At 38.1% G+C, this 20,571-nt stretch overlaps 1 protein-coding gene across 1 annotated transcript in view; it reads right to left on the bottom strand.

The window, feature by feature from the left end:
* UBAC2 (UBA domain containing 2) overlaps positions 1-20,571 on the bottom strand; it is a 106,968-nt gene that overhangs the window by 21,868 nt on the left and 64,529 nt on the right. The window contains exons 5-7 of the mRNA XM_086615916.1: positions 15,702-15,825; positions 13,741-13,788; positions 948-1,193 (exon numbers count right to left, since the gene is read on the bottom strand). Of these exons, the coding sequence (XP_086472042.1) occupies positions 948-1,193; positions 13,741-13,788; positions 15,702-15,825 (418 nt within the window). The remainder of the gene's footprint in view (positions 1-947; positions 1,194-13,740; positions 13,789-15,701; positions 15,826-20,571) is intronic.

The following is a 20,571-nucleotide window of genomic DNA, read 5'->3' on the forward strand; positions in this document are numbered from 1 at the left end:
AAACAAAGATTCATACTCTAGTTGTTGGCTAAAACTTTATGCCATCACACCTCTAATTCTGGTAACATACTAATGGTAACATAGCTATACCTACTTGCACTACACTACCTCGAACACAACAAGAACATGTGTATCAGTACAGAGCTGTGTTCCAGCAGAGGAAACTCAGTAAAGACCTCAAATTGCTTGGCTGTAACTAAATTCTCAGGAATATATGTTGACATAGAGTAATGCAAGGCCTATGTTGTCTGCTAGGTTTGACAGAGTAGTAACACATAACATCTAAGATAAAGTGAATTGAGGCACTATCTGCCTTGTTTTACTGCCCTACAACGCAAAGTATGTGAACATCTGCATTTGCTGGTCTGACTAAAACAGCAAAAATAAAAAGGCTCTGCTATTATATTCAACAAGGAAATAAAACCAGAGCATTAAATGCAGCAAACAGAAAACCCTGTGGTTGGCCTCTGTAAGAAAGTTATAGAACTTAATTTCTGCCCTTTCTTAAAAGAAACAAGCCTTATTCAAAGTATATCTGCAAACAAAGGAGTTATGTAAGAACTTTCAACCTCTCTGAAAAGGATGCTAACAATACAAATTCTCAGAAGAGTCAGGAGCATTTTGACTTCCTAACTTTCGACAATGGCTCTCACTAAAGACCACCAAGAGGCAATCACCTTACCCTTCAGCCTCATTTTTGGTGAAAGAATAGTGTAAGATATCCTTACAGGATTGTCTGATTGTTCTGTTTACACCTTGTGCAGCAGTTCTAACATATGAAGCTCTACTAACACCTACATGTCTATTAGCAGTACAATAGTGTATGAAAGATTGATTGAGAAGAATAAACACATATTTTTAAGAAACAGGAACCACAAAAGAGATATGAACCAAAACTGTATTTTTCCCATACTTAAATATAATTCTTACAGAACGTATATCAATACCTGCTGCTGCCTTTGCCGTCTCATTTGGGCAACCTGAGACATCATGATTTGACGATCCAGTAACTCCATTCTCTGCTGCCTCTGGATGTCAACTGTTGCTCCCATTCCCACTCGAACTTCGTTCGTTGGTTCCGCAGATGAGAAGATTGGTTCAAGAGTCCAAGAAAATATCTTTGCTACCCAGCTGGGTACACAAAGAATTCGATGAACTTTTAATATACTGCTATTGTAGCAAATCCCAGAAACCTAAAACCAAAAAAGAAATGTTAAAAAAAAACAAACCAAAACAAAAAAAACCCTACCAAATTTATTTTGTATTTAGCTGCAGATAGCAGTTGGTGTTTCTGTTTTTTAAAGCACTTTTTAATTGTATTTACCCAGAGTTCTCAGTCAAGAATCAGAGCAAGAACAGGGGATTTCTTTACCTCCAACTTCCCCACAACTACAGACTGTTACTTTTTAAAATCCATGTACTGCATTGCCTGTGACTCAGAAAGCTGCTTGGGGGTTTTTTGTTTGTTTCAGAATCTGACTTAAACGAAGCAATCATTTCTCAAACAGGTCAAAATTCAAACAAAATTTTCATTTCTAGTAAAGGAACTGGTCAGAATTTGTTGCATGCTGACCTGAGAAGACTGAGACTACCCTTGATGATGCTGAAGCATTGTAAACACTCCTTAAAAAAACCAATCCCCTTAAGGTTTCTGCCCCCCACCACCCAAGTCTCTCCTTCTAGTAAAAACAAAAGCAAAACAGCTAATTTGAAGTTAAATCTAAGAGTATGCACAGATTTATTCCAAAATGATCCCATCTACCTTCTACAAGGAAAAAAAAAGGTTAAAAAAACAGTTCACTGAAAACCGTGGGATTGAAAAAGCCAGCCTTCGTGATGCCCTTCTCACACCGATAGGAAAAAAAACCCTCATTCCCTTTGTCCACACTCGTGCTTGCCTTGGGGCTTGATTTCATTTCAGATTAAGGAGGAGCAACAGAAATCCATGTGTCCTGTAAGTGATCTACAGTCGTCACTCAACCCTCAATTTAAATCCCATGATGAGGCTCTAGCACTTGGGCCCAAAGTGTTCAGTGGGAAGGCCAAAGTTCTTGCACAAACTCTGAGTCTGCATTTTGCTTTATGCCACATGTCAGTATTCGTGACTGTTTATTGTCTATTATGCCACAAGAATTACGCTATGACAGCAAAGTGAAATGAACAGGAAGAGATATGAACACCCCCAAAAATCCATAAACATACCCAAACAATGCAATTATGCTAGAAACAATGTAGAAACTCCGCATCTGGTCTACTCCTTTGGGAAACTAATATAGAACTATATCGCCAAAGAATAAGTGGAGGAAAATTCCTATCACTTGCTATGCAGTAGTTGAGGTATCTGCCTAGCAAGAAGGTCCCTCAGAAGCTAACCACCTGGTCCCAAGAGAGTTACATAAATAGGCTCCTGTCCCTCAAGAAAACTTAGATTGTAAAGCTAGCGGGAAGGTCACGTTTTTGAGAGCAGGAATTACTGAACCAGGTTGCAAATATTATGTATACATTTAATCTGATGACTTCTTAGACACAAAATGCACAAGCAGCACCAGAACCTACAAATTATCTTCCTTCCTCCCACCTCCTATCATTAGGCTATGAAGCCAGGCCTTCTCTTTGGTTCCAGGGATTCTGAATTCCTGGTTGCAAAGGTGTAAACAGGCAGGGAAAGGACTCCTACCCAAAATACTTTGGCCAACATCACAACAGCATTCCATCACTTCTTCAGAATGCCCCTCCTAGCTACTGATCTCTGCTCACTCTTATCACCTACGGTCCTTTGTTAACATCTAACGTTTCCAGGGCACCTTAAATCTTGAACGAGTTCAAAAAGTCACAAGAACAAAACAAAGCAAGTGGTGATAGGAAAATCTACCTCTCCCTGAATGTATGACAAGTCTTGACACATGTTTGAAGGCATAAACCACAAACAGAATCATTCTCTTATCAACTCAAGATAGGAAATACAGCAAAAAGATAGCAGCAGCATGTCTTTAGCGTCAGTACTTTGGGACTTGTTTGTCTCAGAAGGGAAAGTGTACAGCAAGCACCAACTTGCATCAGTAAAAGCATTCTCTTATTTTTCTAAGCAGACACAGCTAGTCATAGAATCATAGAATCATTTAGGTTGGAAAAGACCCTTAAGATCATTGAGTCCAACCATTAACCTCACACTGGCAAGTCCACCACTAAACCATGGCCCTAAGTGCCACATGTACACATCTTTTAAATACCTCCAGGGACTGTGCTCCCCCCCAGCCTGTTGTGTTCCGGCACACTGGCAAAAACACAGCAAGTTGAAAAGTCCTTGATGTCTCAGTGCCAAATTCTTCTCATATCGAATTCCAAACTAAAACCAAAACATAGCTCTTCTAGCTGCTAAAAAGAAAACTAACTCTGTTCCAGTCAAAACCAGGACACCTGGACAGCCTGTTCCAATGCTTGACAACCCTTTTGTTGAAGAAACTTTTCCTAATATCCAATCTAAACCTCTCCTGGTGCAATCTGAGGCTGTTTCCTCTTGTTCTATTTGGGAAAAGAGACGGATACTCACCTTGTTACAACCTCCTTTCAAGTAGTTGTAGAAAGCAAGTCATTCCAGAGCACTTCATCAGAAGAAAGGGCTTTATAAGGCTAAAAGTATATGGACATTGCTAAAATAGAGGATGGCACTTAGTACTGCATGTGAGACTCATACACATGACTCCTACCTGCCTTCCTAGCTTTATTGAGCTCATTGGAATAACATGCCTGGTCTAGCCAACACACCAGTTGCAGTGGGTTGTCTTCTATCTCCTTGCCGCTTCTCAACAGTAGACTAGTGTCTTGGCCCCTTCTTGTCCTGCCTTAGACAGAAACTCATTGCACAACCCAAACGTGAGGACTTCTGTGCTCACAGAGCAGGAAGTTGAGAAGTCTGACAATACAGATTCCACAGTAAAATCTAAAATAAAAAGAACCTGCTGAAGGAACAAGACAAAACTGTGGGACTAGCAGAAAAGTCCAACATACAGTTGCCAAGAAACTTACTGTGGACCACTAATTGTTCAGAACAATTGTGTGAGACTGAAGTTCTTCACAAGTATAAGCAGATGGAAGGACAGACTCAGCGGTGAAAAGCACCAAGTGTACACTGGCAATCCACCTTGTTACCTCCACATCTGTTAGAATTTCAGTGCCACTCCCCTTCCTCTTTCTTGATTTACTACTCAAATGATTTACTCTCTCCCTTGATTTACTACTTCAATTATAAAGCTATTAAGTGGAAGCATAATAAACTTTAAATTAAAGTTTTAACAAACTTTCAAGAAGTTTCATCTAGTGAGGAAGAGATATCTATTTACGTATTTCCAATAAACCCAGAATGGAGATATTTGTAGTTAAAAAAGGTCTCGTGATTCAGTCTGGTTTAGTGTCATACACGCATCTTAATGTCAAGTATTTCCAAATAACTTCCTTTTTAGCTGGTTCATATGCAGAACTTGATCTGTATCATTTAAAAAAACCCAAACGAGGTTTGACAAAATATAAATTAACTTCTTACATTATTTTTGTTACAGACATTTAGTGAACACCTAGTGTTTAAGAAAGTAAACCAACTTTGTTTATTCAATGGAAACAAGACAATCTCATTATATCCCAACTTCAACACTACATCAGGTTAAAGGGCTACTTTCCCCAAACAGATGAGCATCCAGAGTATTTTAGGCTCTAAAAAGCCACCACAGAAAGATGTTCAGTCAAATTCACATTGTGAGAATACAGAAGTTCTTGATGGCAACATAAAATGCATCTCAGTTGTTTTCTGTTAGTCACACCATCATAACCTACAACCTCTTCCATCATATCGTACGAGGCACAATGCTAAGCAGAGGAAATGGAGCATGCTGGAAATTGGCACGCTGCAGAAAAAAGCGTGCTGAAGTTTTTTCAGTTTCTTAACATCATGGCTTACTACTAATCCTTCACATGAAGTTTCCTAACCTCTTCTTGCCCCTGTAGAAAGCTCAACTTCCCCTCCTCTTCCCTCATGTCCCTCCGAAGCTGTACACTTTTTAGAAAAAGGAAGTAGCTGTAGTTTCTCTTTTACATTAGGTAAACCAAACATGGAAGCTCTCCAATACTTTACATGACAAAGACACATATGTTTCACTACTGAGATATTTAAAATCACTGTACTTGATTAACCTTAAAAAAGAAAATCAAGTGGAAAAAACAGTAGGCAGACTGGTGTAGAAAATTACGTTGAAAATTACTTTGCCTAATGGTGAGAACTGGAAAGCAAATACTCAATTATTTTGTTCTGAAAAATTTAAATATATTCATCATATGTCTTCAAGACTGCTATTTTCAAATATCAACAAATTGAAAGCAAATAGCAGTATTCTTAAGATGAAGTAACATTTTTATACCTATTTTATCTGTTTCATCCGTAGTATGTTCTGAATTCTATACAACTAGAATCAAAACGAGATGTTAAAGCTTGCGTCGAGATTCTGCGTGTACCTTGATTAGAGAAACACATTTATCAAATCAAGACAGATTGTGTGAAAATCACTCACCAAATAAAAACACTACACATATATTTTCAACTTGTAGTTACAACCTGCAATGTAGCTGTAACAGAACAGATTATTTTGTTTGGGTTTTCTCTGTGGAAACAGTTACTAGGAGTATAAACAGCCTTTTGCGAGCATTAGCTTGACAGAAAAAGAAGATTATAATAACAATAAACTAATTCTCTTCAATTTCCTTCTCAGCTGACTGGGTTCATCAATTTTCCAGATACCTTGATTTTTTTTCTTTGGAGTCCATCCATGCTATCTCAATTGGTGAGGTGCAATCATTATCAGATCTCAATCATTCTTTGTCTACGTGCAAGCATGACTGTACTGCTATTTCAGCAGAGTGCATCTATTCTTAACTTGTACCTGTGACCTAAGGGTATGTTCCCTTGGGTCTCTGCTAGAGTTCTGCAGGCAATTGTCATCATGTTGCTAACCAAACCTCTTTACATAAAAGATCTTGATTGGATTTATCTGTTGCACGTAGACATCTGTAATTTAAAAGCCTATGTATAATCTGGTTGTTGAAAGTTGGTTTCATAGCCACCAGAGAGAAATGGGCACTGTTAAGATGTGACTCATGCTATGGCAGACGTCTCCGAAGTACACACACAGCTGAATTACTCTCACAGATTCCCTCTCTAAACAGTGGTAACATCGCAGCCATGACGGTGTACATGTACAGGCTAGAAAGGCTTGATAGAAGCCATCTACCTGTTACAGGACCAGTTGGCATAGTTGACCAAGTAGACCAGAGTTTGGAAACACAGCTCTGCCTCAGATCTGAGAGAGAAACCGAAAACTTAGAAGTGAAATACAAACTGAAAACTAAAATCCGTTTTTCTACACGATCTCAGAAGTCATGGATACAAAAGAGAAAGTACATTATGACACATTATTATCTTCTCCCTTCCTTTCCCACTAGTTTCTCCTTCTTCCAGAATTAGAAATACCTGCATCTCTCTCCTCCCTCCACAATTACAACCTCACTTCCACACTAACATTCCCTGTATGCCAGATGAATCAACTACTTTTCTTCTCAGATGCTATAATTGATGCAGGAGTATGTTGTCAGCTTAGTCAGTTGTCATGTGTTTACATGTAGCCATCTAGACATAAGCAAGTTGTCTAAGCTCCTACCACAGAGGAGATCAAGTCAAAACAGTCAGAAGACTGTAGAAACACTCATCTCAAATCAAGCCACCTACAGTCACTCAGCTCAATATTGACCATTGACCACATGCAGATACCACACGTTAGTTTTGGGTGGGATTCAGCTTATATGTCAGCTTACACATGGGTCTCTGCACCCCTCCTAAAGTTAGGAGACAGACAAATAGACAACACTTCTTTTTCATTCCCTAATCTCTGTTATTCTATTGCTTTTCCATTTCTTATTTCAGGCTATACACTTCACAACCTATGTGCTGAGGTTGCCTCGAGAGGTGGTAGAGTCTTCATCCTTGGAGATACTCAAAAGCTGTCTGGACACTGTCCTGGGCAACAGGCTCTAGGTGGCCCTGCTTGAGCAGAGCATTGGACTAGACGTCAACCTCACTAATTCTGTGATTCTGTGAACTGTCTTACTACCTGGTCTTTGCTGGGCAGTACTATCAGCAAAGGGGAATCATATTAGTTACACATAAAATATGTTTCCATTTAGGAAAATACTTCAGCATATGCAGAATTTTTTATAAGTGAACAGTCTCACTGCTATGAGCAATACCACTGATACATATATTGTAAAACCAACGTCAAATATTCAGAAATGACAACTCAAGTTCCAAAAAGCCATTAGCTAGATTGTCTTAAAATCACAAGTGGTTTTTGGTTTGTAGGATTTTGTTGTTTGTTTGTTTGTTTTTAAAGTTTCCTTTATGACTTCTAAGCCTTTGGAATATTCTTTTGGATTTTGAAGCAGCAGTTTGCACAAGGATTAGAAGCTTATTTTACTAATAGGAAAGCTGATATTCCCCAAAAACTTCTGACTCCTTGAGCTAGGACTTCAAGAAACACTGACAAGAAAAAGAAAAAAAAAAGAAAACAGATCGAAAGTGTTGTTAATACCTTCTGCATCTTTACAAACTTTCTTGAAAAAGAGTTGGGGTTATCCATATAATCCAAAAGGACTGGTGCTTTAATTTGCATATCAGGTCCTGAAATTGTACCCTGGTCAATATTTATATTCGCACCTTTTATACGATAAAACCTTTTGCTGCAGCTTTTAGAACACAATCCACAATAATCTGCAATATGATCTAGCTGTAGAATAAAAACCTCTATAGTGCTTTGTTACATGGGTAGGTGTGTATATAGGTGTGCCTTTGCTGACAGGCAAAACAAGACCCATGCTAGTGCCCGAGCGTGGTGCTCAAGCCTGAGCTAGAAAGCCCAGCCTATGATGCAGGCACAGCAAGCCCAGCTCTATACAGAGCAGCCCAGTAGATCTCCAGACCAACACTTGTGGGATGTTCAATGGGACTTCTTGGTGGTGTGGTCAGCGACACTGGGTAATCAGCTGAAAACGATGTTTTGGCTCACCGCACCTAGCGCATACACTTGGCGTATAGCAATGCCAATGGAAGTTCCAACTCCAACCAGGCACACTGATTTCAAACACAAAGGCTCAAATATCAGTTGCAATTAAAGACAAGACACCAGCAAGAAACCTTTAAATAATCTATGTTCTCGGATTTATTTAAATTTTCTTCTCAAAGTTACATTTCTTGCTACTGATAATGAAAAAAATATATTCCCCTGTGATCATCCAATGTTTCCACAAAATTAAAGACTTAAATAAATTATTATTTATTTAGAAAATAATTATTTATTTATTAAAAAAAAACAATGAGAAGGCTACAATATATTTATAAAACTATTTACAGTTCAAAATATACTGCTAGGGATATCCCCTTTTTCTGTCAAGTTTTCAAGTCAGAAACGCACTGTGAAGTAGGCTGTTACTATGCATTTGGGTGAAAACAAGCTCAAGATGAAAAAATAGCAAGGAGAGGTTTTTTTAAAGTGCTATTAGCGTCATTGTGAGTGCACTAGACTTTACTTTAAACAATAACAATATTCAAAACAGTAACACATCATTTAATTATTTCTTAATATTGTTTTATATAGATTTCATACTTCTAATAAGTTTTGCCTTCACTATAGCTTTTCATATTTCCAAATTTAAAAGAAAGATTTGAAAATGTGATTTCAGTTATTGCAAACAATTAACTTTTATCTTCCCTGAACTCCAATTCAAATATTGCTTGGCTATAAATCAACAGCATAAAAAACAATTAATGCACAGCTTTCATATTTTTTTTTAAATTATCCAAACTCAGTCCTATTAGACTGACTCTCTTCTGTGTCACCAAAGCACTACCACAAGACATTTAATTAGATATAAGCAGACTTATGAACCACCATTTATAAATACACAATTACAAAAAAATTCAAGGAATGTCACACTTTGAACTGACTAAAGATCTATGTAAGACTAAATGTAGATGACTGGAGGATGTCCATACTAATCGCAGGATGAAGATGGACACATGGCAGGACATGAATGTGGAGGTAACTGCATACTATGTTATCAAGTTCTGATCAAAGATTCTCTTCAAGAAAGTCAGCTCATATTTAATACTAATTTTAAGTAGGTAGAAAGGATGATATTTTAAGTGCCAATACTGCACTGTGGGGTAATACAAATGCTTCTTCATTCCTTTCAAAACATTTTTTAAAACAACAAGAAGAATTCAGTAAGGATTGTTGAAAATTACGTAAGAAAGATGTGGAAGAGGAAGACCAATAAGAAAATCAATGATTCTTAGGTCTGATCAGATATTAACTACATAATGTTATTTTTAAGACAAGAACTAAAAAAAATGAAAGTCTGGTTTAAATATTTTGCTCCCCAGTCCAATCACATCTTATTCTATAACTGCTGATCCTAAAGGACAGGAATTCACTATAGAAAAACACCTCAGCTGAACGAATAACAAACAAGAAGGGAGAATAAAGTTTTTAACAAACAGAACTCAAAACAATCCAAAGTACGCTCGGGAGCATTTAACAACAGATATCTGTAGTCTACGTAAAATCAAGTTAGTAACTTCAAAATTATGAACAAGAACTAAAGCACTCAAAAATCAGAACTAAAATTAAAATCAAGCACTCGACACTGTCTGAACTTTCTATCCTTAAGCCTTTAAAGTACACACTCTAAATTACAGATTCTCTACAATTTTCCAAAATCTGAAGTATAAAAAGCGCAACTTTTCATACAGCCTGAGAAAATCAAATCACAATGTAGCACAGAAACAATGCAGAAGGCCATTGCTTTTGGCTTAGTGAAACCTGCAAAGTAAACAGGGTTTTATAAACTCAGCATTTGTAAGTTTAAGACAATTTCAATTTCCGTAGATTTGAAGTGAACTCTACACAAATTCAAGGTAGCTCACAGAAGACTTGGAGTATTCCAAATTTTGAACTTTCTGCAATGCAGGTCACCTTGCAAACAAACGAATGACACTAGATAAGAGGAAAGAGGCTACAACATTAAAATCACAGGAAGGGCCTGAAAGACACCTTTCCTCTATGAAATACAGCCCTAGCTAACTGTATATAATCTGCATATAATCTGCTGCTACCAGCCTAAACTTACTTCTTGAAGCAGGTGTGCTGTGGCTATGATTGAGACTTGACATGCCCCTCAAATTTCAATCCTGCAAGAGTATAGCAATGAGAAATGTAAGATGAAAACCCAAGAAATTTTAAAGGAGGTAGAGAGAGAAGATGGGTTGATACGCATACATCCGATGAAACATTCAAGTGGGTACCATTTTCTAAGGTATTTTGACTGTTTTAAAGAAAAAAAAAGTAAGGAAACTGTTTCTGGCCTTCACTAAACTGAGTGATAAGCACTGTATGGAAACGCTTCTGTAAACCACTATTGAAAGAATTTCTGGCTTAAAGTCAAATGGAAATAGGTTGTATGACTTTCATGAGACATCTGCATCTCTAACATGAAGTCTCCTAATTTTATGACACAAATAAGAAATTTATTCTTATAAAGAATTCTTATTTATTCATAAGAATTTTATGACCCTATCATAAGAAATAAATCTGGACTGTATGTACCAAGCATGGTATATCGCTGGCAAAACAAATCACAAGAAACTAAATTAGTCTCATAAATTACAAGAAAAACAACATTACAGACTACTGATTACATCAGATTTGTGAATTTGTTTAGAATCTACTTCTTAAATTGTCCCTTTTTTTGTAAACAAGCATCATGTATTTAAACAGCTTGTTTTACACAACATACCGGCAACTGAAACTACCAGGCTCATACTGACATACCAAAAGAACAGTAATTGAGAGGTACTCCAGTTTCATCTGGAGAGCAGAGAAGCTGCCTTTAAGAGTGTGTTCCTATGTTGATTCAAAATTAGAGATCTAGGAAGATACACCCTGCAACAAAGACAGATACAGTAGGCCTTTCGTATTCCTGTAACAAAACACATGCTGTAATCTCCGCAATGGAGAACAATCCAGCGTCAAACTACAAATTGTCTTAAATTCCCCGTCACCAGGCACATTATATCAATGCCTACCTGCATACATAGACTCATACACACACACAAACACATTTCGGTAACGATGGCATCACTCAAAACCACTGAAAACAAGAACTCAAGGCAGTACAATTCCCAGTTGCTCTATATCCTGCCTCAAATTCACAGGCAAGTCTAACAGCATTAGCAAGGATGAACGCAGAAGTCACCTCCAGTGACACATTTTGTACCCGGAAGGTAGGACCCCACTTAGGCTAAGAGTGTTCATTACAAGTTTAATTGTGAGAATTTAAATAAACCTAACCAGCGAACATGGTAAGGAGAAAGCGGAAACTCAACAATTCAGAAATCGTGTCGGCACTATTCATTTTAATACTCCACATAAGCAGAAGTGCAACAAAAGCTAAATTGCAGAACAGCTTCATGTACAGTCATATGAGTGTCTCAGTGATCTTTAGAGCTAAAAATACAGACAATGAAGTGTCTAACAGGCAAGGAACTAGTGACTAAATATCACACCTAGCTGACTTGGTGTTCATGCATTTACTCAGCCTTTTTGTACAAATACATGAAAAATTTGATTCAACAAAGGTATACTATGTTAGAAAATGTCAACAGCATAAGAATTACAAAAACATACAGGTTGTTGGAATGACTTAACGTTAATTTGACAACCTACGTATTTCTGTAATTGTACGTATACATATGTTATCAAGTATCTACGCTTGTAGTGCTAAAAGGTGCCTTTACAGTGTTTCATACTGCTATATTTAATATACTGTGAAACATTACTCCTTTATCAAGTTTTCTCAAAAGATGCCAAATTATCATTTCTAACAGAGGAGAAGAAGAGACTTCTTATTCACAGAAGTGTGACAGATATGCTGTGCAAAAAATGGCTGAAATTCACATTAAATTCTTTCCAAATTCCATTGGAATTGGAATTCCAAATAATTCCATTATTACAAAATGGTAGAGGATAATTCTCTTTTACACTCTAATAATCAGGTAGAATTCCAAATAATTCCAGTATTACAAAATGGTAGAGTGCAGCTCTCCACTTGCTGCAGAAAAAAATGAGACTGAAAACACATCATCATTGATGATGACTTAATTCATGCTGACTGGAGCAATATGAAAACTTCAAGCGATTTTTTTAAGCCTTCCTGTGACACAGAGAAAGCTCAATTTAATGGACTTGCATCTACGTAAAACATACTGTCAACCTGCAATTAAAAAAAGGGCATTTATGAAAAAGAATCCTAAGAAAGTTGCATTATACAGCTGAAAAAAACTCTACAGGAAAAGGGAATTAAAATAAGAACCATATAATATATCATGGAAAAAAATATTTGAGCCATTCTTTGTAAGTCTGTTTAATCAAGTGTACATACAGTTCACAGTTCCTGCCACCAGGAAAGAGGGAGTTAAAATACCTTTCCTTTCCTCTCTGATGAACACCTGTTTAAAAGGAAGGGCTATTAAAAGAGCTAGAAGAGTAACAGGAAGGGTAGTGTGTTTGGAGGAAGTCACAGATCCTTGGGTGGGCACAGAGGCTTGGGCTGATCTCCAGGAGAGAGAAATTCTGGTTTGTTAGTTGCACTGTTTTGATTGATATTTATGGTCAGACCAAATTGCTGAGCAGACTTCACTATTTACGGCTCCGTCACTCCTATTAGTTATCCCGCAAGCTCACAGAATATTTTGGAACAGTCAATGCAAATGGTAAAAAACAAAACTACTGAATTATAGCAGCAATATGTGAAGCATCCACCAGCATTTCACTTTGAGCTCACTGCAAACTCTAATTAGTAGGTTCTAAATAGCAAGGCCACGATTTACGTTCTTCTTAAGATTGCGTCAACTTAATAACAAGCTTCTTTGGAAGAGGTGGCACTTTCACTGTTTGAAAAGCAGACAGTATTTGGGGCCAAGAAAACAGAATCTGAGCTCCTAAATTCGAAGTTTGTAAAATTTTAAAAGAAGCTTATCAGTATCAAACAATCTGGAAGATTTAGTACAACCTGTTTTAGCACTAAGTGCCTCAGTACTAAGAACAGAGTCAGAAAGGAAGAAGACAGACCACACCGACTTTATCTGACCGGTGTAAAGAAAGTGTTTTTGCACCCTTACTGTCATTATCATAGTGAGAAATGGCTATACTGCAGATGTCTTAGGAGAACAGCAAAACATGAAAAATCCTCACAGCAAAGCTGTTAAAAGCTGATTCCTGGAATAAAACCTTGAGGCTTGCTGAAAACTCGGGAAAAAAAAAAAGGTAAATATTTCTATCATTTCCTCAATAGTCTCATTTATAGTTGTGGGTCTAAAGGTATAGCCATGGCAATAAATTTAATTTTAGGGGTCAGAAAGCAGTGGCAGCCTGCAAATATTAACCAGGACTTTTGTCGTCTGTCTGTCGCCAGCCATCCAGTGCTTTATACCTCTGGAAGTTAAAGATGAAAACTTTCTACTTACCATTACAAATAAAAACATTACTCAGTAATTTTTGTTCTCTTTGAGTCCAAATATGCTGCACTGATTGCATATACAACAGAGTGCTTTAAGCAACCCACAATTTTTAAAACAGTAGGACTTACCAATCCACTTAAGGCTAAAATCCAGATGTAGGAACCAGAGGTTAAGAGCTAGAAGACAAAAGCAGTGATTTAAAACTTTTAATTTTACATAGCTGTTGTTGTCTGAGCTAACACGCTGCAATATTATATAGGCTATGTACTTGTCATGACAATGGGAGAAGTCAGACATTTATTTCTGTGAAAATTCAGTTTAACATCAAAAAAAGATGTATTCCAGAAGTAGCAGAAGTGGAAAAAACAGAGGGATCCAACAATTGTTCTCCTTCTACAGAACAATACATGTTATTTTCATATAGCATGCTAAGTATAACAGGATGTCAGTTATAGGCTGCACAGAAAAACAAGTCTGAAAGATAGACTGAAGCAAAGGAAATGACTCAGCAGCAACAGGAGAAGAGTTCCAAGTGGGGCAGGCAGTGCAAGTGAAGCTCTCAAACATGCAGTCATGGAGAGACTAAGTGTGAACATCGAAGTGAAAGAAATGAAGTTCTCACTCAGAGGCATATTTGTCGACATGAAATCACAGAAACAGGTTGGAGCGACCTTTAAAAAAAATCCGGATAAGCCAACAGGGCAGCCCATCGTTTCTGGTAAAGTATGTGATTATTCACCTGGAGAAGGTTATTACCAACTGGAAAAATGGGCTGAAAATTAGACTGATACTGGTTACTAAAATAGTTCTGCACGATGCTGACTGAATCATACGAACACCTTCCCTTCTACGCTTCTGGCTATGGAAAGAGTGACTTGAAATAAGGGCAGAGTTACAAATGAGGAGAAGGCAAACGATTTTTCCCCTCAGCCTCTGTGTGATGGCAGCAAGGGAAAGATCCAGTGAAGACAAAGTGATCAGTAACAGCTGTGATCTGTATTGCAGGTAGCATGTGTATGAAAGCAAAAGGCAAAGGACACGACGGAAAAGAGCTCAGATAATATAACGGCTTTCCCAAAGACTGGAATAATAGTGGTATTGATGGGTTCAGAAGGGAGGAAACAAGATTTCTGTAAGATCAAGGAAACAAGGTGCTGGAGCAGAAATCGAAGGAATCCCAAGGTTGAACAGCAAAATGGATGAATGAAATATTCACGTGGAGCACAAGTCAATATTCTGAAACTGACTATTTATTCTAAAATACTCTGTACCACACTTCACATAACTCTGGTGCTTTCCATCGCTAGTGCTAGAGCTATTTTTGAGTCCCTGAAATATATAAAAATGAGTACAATTTCTCCCAAGTTTGCATATCTCCTGTTTCATAATTCAGGTTGTGACATAAGTGTTCATTTGTTTCTAGGCTGGTGGGGCTTTTCTGTTGGTTTTTTTTTAACAACTACTGCCTTTCTGTACCAAGTACCTATATTTTTTCACTCGTATGTAACGTATTGTAACATATTGCTGTTCTCTACATTACACTATTTTAAATTACCTGTCACATGGTAATGCTTGATATACAAATAATACTAATTTATATAAAAGTGGAATTCAGCCAAAACCTTGATCATTTACTGACAGTCTTACCATAGAAAAATACTGTACTCTATAGCTTTGTTTGTGCTCTAACAGACAAGGGGAAAATAAACAAAACCAAGAATATAGGCAAATTAGAAAGGTGAAAAATACACATGCCTTATCATCAGGTTCTGTTTTCATCTATTTTCATCTAGTTCATCTTGTTGACCAAAATAAAGTAAATTATATAATTGTCTACTGTATTTTCCTGTGCAAGACAATCAAGACAGAAGACAACGGAATAAGAGATCACTTGCCCACCACTTCAGCATATAGAAATGCATACTAGCAATACACGTTTTTCAGTAATTTAATTGATGAGACATTCACTAGCTAAATATATGTGGAATTATATGTATGGAAGCATCACAATTCATAGATGAACATACAGAAATACTAGCTACTACATTAATAATTCATTAAAAGATCAACAAGCTAGTACATACCATACCTGTAAACCCAGTATATAGACCAGTGTCTTGTTTGTGATAGAAAAGTGGCCCAATACTTGTGTCACTTGCACTCTTGGAATGGAGGAATAAAATGGTACAAACAGAGCAAAGACAGGACCCAAGCTGCAAAAAGAAACATAGAGATGATTAATAAGAATGATAGTAGCAACAGTACTGTAAAACAACCAAAAGTAATTAATCCTAAGAACTTAACAATCAAAATGTAATACCACCTTGCAAGCGAAGGTCTTTTTTGGGAAGCAATGATTTGGTAACTTTTGGCATTCAGGATTATAGATTCATTAGCAATTAATGAATCGCTAGTCTTGGGCAAATATCTTTGCAAAGAAGGTGACAAAAAGTATTTTATTTCCAAATGTTTAGGACCGGAGGGTCCTGAATAACCTGCTATTATTTAGTCGAATAGCAGATTGTTTCTGTACAATACAGCACACAAGAAGAACAGCAGTAGTCTCCAGCATCAGAACAAAATTTCTTTGATCCAAGCAGACAAATGGTAAGGATTATACATATATATCCCAAAAGGTCATATAAACCATTTCACTTACTAAGTTAAGCTTCATATTTACCCAGGTTTAAGGTGTAGAGCATTGCCGATAGACTGCAGTATCTAAGATGGGAATATTGACAATTTGATTTAACTTCCTTTGCCAGTGAATTCCATGGCCCTACAAATAACTAACTTTCTTTAGGGTCCTCACCTTAGTCATAGCACAAGATATTTTCTAAACCTCGTTGGAAGTAGTTTTGTAGAATTTAAAACTCAAGCACCGTTTACAATGACCAGACACCTAGATTGAACTTGTGAACATAACCAGTACATTTCATATGTCCAGATACAAAATCCGTGTTCCTCATGATAAAACATCCAGAAAACCAAACCATATATTAAAAACAACAGGAGAGGCCACAGCAGAGCCAATGCCAAAGGTATGGATATAGCAGATTCTAGAAGAAAAATGCTTCCTAGGATGGAGAAAGAGGTGGGAAAAAAAGGTCACTTGAGGTAGACACGACCTGCTCCACTGGCAGAGCTGCGGTGGTGGTGGTGACCTCCAGGCAGCAAGCTGCAGGCAGCAGGCACGGGGAGGCTATTGGCAAAGTGCACGTCTCCCCCAGCTCAATCCTCGCCCGTGCTTCTGCGCTGCCTTGTGCCCAACAGGCATGGGATGCTGCGGTGCTGCACAGGCCAGTTTTTCACTGCTCACCAGCTTATCGAAACTTTGGAGAGTTGCCGTTTCCACGGGCCTTTATGTGAAAGGGATCTACTTACACTCAGCGGGAATTCTGCAGACAGCATAAACCAGGACCCAAATAACTTGAAGTGCTCACTCAAAAATACACTTCCCTTCCGGAGGAGCTACTGATCAAGGAGCAATACTATGTGAAATGATGGTCTGAGTATTAAAACTTACATTTCCTGAATAACTGCCAAATGCAACACCCACAGCTGTGAAAAAAAGCCCCTTCAAATATTATTTTTACTCATTTAATGGGCTGTGGCTTAAGAGCATTTTGTTATCATTTTTTTTGTTATATTTGAAGTTCAGCTTGCTGAAAAGCTTCCTCTCTGAGGACTTAAATACAGTTTAATTATAGAAACATTTTTAGTACCATCTGTTTAACGCACAGTCTTGATGCACTTGAATGTATAAAGAATGCTAATTCAGGAACTACTGAAAAATTTTCAATTTTGCACATAATCCTTCTTACATAAACAAAAGCCACCTGTATGAACACACACAACACACTCTTAAAATAAATTCAAATTACTCAAGTTGTAGGAGTTGATAGGCACATACAAAAATAACTCTTCATGAGAAGTGCTTCCATTGTAGACAATATTCACTGAAGTAAATCAGGTTTTATAAGTGAAGAGAGAAGAAAAAAGATCTTTTCCCTTCTTAGAAAAGGAATTTTCAATGATCTCTTTCTACTCTTACCAAATGACCTGAGGGAGTACTAAAACTGTGGCATGCTTTTCAGGTTTTATTCCTCCTGTGATAAATAGTGACTCACACACAGAGAGAGATTTCACACGCAAGACTGCACTCAATCATAAGATAGGAAAGTACAAAAAGGAATTTCCCCTGACTGCAAGTGCGTTTTAAAAAGAGATAAGAGAATGATGAAAGGTTCCTTAAATGTTAATATTCACCATTAATGTCAACAGAGACCAGAGAAAGCACCACCCCAGTCCAGGGTAGTGATCTGTGTAATTTAAGGTCCAGTGTCTGACACTGCTCGATACCTGACAATCTAGAGGAGCTAGAGGAAACCTAAAAATGAACTTTTCTCCTAAAACACGCACCACAGACGTATGCCTCCAAAGACATCAGTTTTTTGGGTTTTAGATAGAGTTCACATCTAGTATAAACAGGTATTTCACAAATATCCTTTCAGATATCTTTTTTTAAAACATCAAAACTAGTGCCTTTCAAAACATTTTGTGAAACTCATTTGTACAGATGAATCCACTGTGTGAAAATTTATTCCGATTAATATTAAACTTTCACTCTCAACTTTCATTATATAATTCTGTACTTTTACTTCGAAGATTTCAATTAATCTTTTCTATTGCCTTCAGAATTTTCTATACCTTACTCATGCCTTTTTTTAGAATATCTATATGAAGATGCTGCTTGTCTACAGTTGGTCTGTCAGAGAAGTTATCTACGTAACAATACCAGAATATGACTGACATAATAAGGGACAACAAAAGGATGACTAAGGAAAATGTAGACGTACTGCTTAATGGAAAAAGGGACCTAGTGACAAAGAACATAGGAAAAGCCAAGGTACTCGATGCCTTTTTTGCCTCAGTTTTCATTGGTTAATTTTGCCCTCAGCCATCCCAGGTCCCTGAGCCTCCCATGGGACTGGCTCTCTTGAGCCCAACTGGCCATACAGGAGTCAATGGGACCAGATGGGCTGCACCTCAGGGTGCTAAGGGAGATGGCCAATGTTACTATCACCGAAACATCGTGGTGATCAGGGCAGGTTCCTGATGACTGAAAAAATGCAAATGTCACACCTATCTTCAAGCAGGATAAGGAGGATTCAGGTAGCTACAAGCCTCACCTCTGTCGCTGGGAAAGTTATAGAGCACATCCCCTAAAAGCCATTTCCAGACACATGACAGACAAGGTGACTGCCAATAGCCCCTACGGATTTACCAAGGGTGACTCTGGTGCGGTGGACAAGGAAGAGGAAGGCAGCAAATGTTGTCTGCTCTAACTTTAGGATGGCCTTTGACTCAGTCTCCTCTTGTGTCCTTGAAGGAAAACTAGGGAGATACAGACTGGATAAGCAGACTTGAGGGAAACTGATTGCAGTGCCAGGCTCAAACGGTTCTGAACACCACTACAAAGTCCAAGTGGCAGCCAGTTACTAGCAGCTTCCACAGGGATCCACACTGGTGCCAACTCTATTTATTGTGTTTATTAATGACCTGAATGATGGGACAGAGCGCGCTCTCAGCAAGTTGGTGAATGACATCAAACCGGAAGCAGCAGTGAATACTTTGGAGAGCAGAGCCGCATTCAGACACTCCTTGATGGGCTGGAGAAATGGGCTGACAGGAACCTGACAGAGTTCAACAAAAGCAATTGCAGAGTCTTCCACCTGGTTTGGAACGACCCTGTGCATTATCAAAAGCATAATCACCAGGCAAAGAAAAGTGATTGTTCAGCACTTCTGAGCTTGAACACAAATCATTATGTCCAGTTCTGGGCTCCTCACTTCAAGAAAGGCATTAATATTGGAGCACCTCTTCTATGAAGACAGGCTGAGAGAGTTGGGGCTGTTCAGCCTGGAGAAGAGAAGGCTCCCGGGTGATCTTATTGCAGTCTTCCAGTACCTAAAGGGAGGCTTCAAGAAAGCTGGAGAGGGACTTTTTACAAGGGCATGTAGTGATAGGACAAGGGGCAATGGCTTTCAACTGAAAGAGGGGAGATTTAGATTAGATGTGAGGAAGAAATTCTTCACTCTGAGGGTGATGAGGCACTGGAACAAGTTGCCCAGAGAAGTTGTGGATGCCCCATCCCTGGAAGTGTTCAAGGACAGGTTGGACGAGGCTTTGAGCAACCTGACATTGTGGAAGGTGTCCCTGCCCATGGCAGGGGAGTCTGGAACTAGATGATCTTTAAGGTCCCTTCTAACCCAAACCATTCTATGATTCTGCGTTATACTGGAGCAAATACAGCTGGGCATAATGATGGTCCACTACCGTACCAGGTTGCCTGGAGCTAGAATTTATATCCTCAGGGACACAGCCTGAACACACAGCCCTAAGTAACCTGTCCTTGTTGGACATGCTTTGAAATGAGGGTTGAACTAGATGATGGCCAGAGGTCCTGTCAAACCTAAGCTACTCTATTATTCTGTGAATAATCAAAGCTTTGATCCTGAAGCTCATAATCTCTGGAGGGATTTCTGTTCCTATATTTACCTAGACAGGTATAAACATTCATCCATGTACTGTAAATAAAAGGACGGTTCTTAACTCTTTTAATTACGTTAATTAATTGTTTGGTAACGGATAGTCAGATTCAACATCTCCAAGTGGAAAACATACTCTTACTGAAGGAGTACTTCAATTCTCTCTTTTCCTCTTACTTTTGCTTTTCCTTTCATCCCTTTTAATCTCCTTTCCTCTACTTTCTCTTCTTTTCCAGAGACCTTCAGCCTGGCCCTTTGTTCATTATACTATAAGAATACCAGGAATATCCTTTCAAGTGCAATGATTAACTTCCACTAGAAACTTGAGATGTCTGTATGGAAAGAAGAGCCATACACACAAACACATGCTGACTTTAAACTGAATTTATTCCCACTTCATGTTTAGGA

Source organism: Tauraco erythrolophus, chromosome 1 (genome assembly GCF_009769465.1).
Source record: "Tauraco erythrolophus isolate bTauEry1 chromosome 1, bTauEry1.pri, whole genome shotgun sequence".
Classification (NCBI taxonomy): domain Eukaryota; kingdom Metazoa; phylum Chordata; class Aves; order Musophagiformes; family Musophagidae; genus Tauraco; species Tauraco erythrolophus.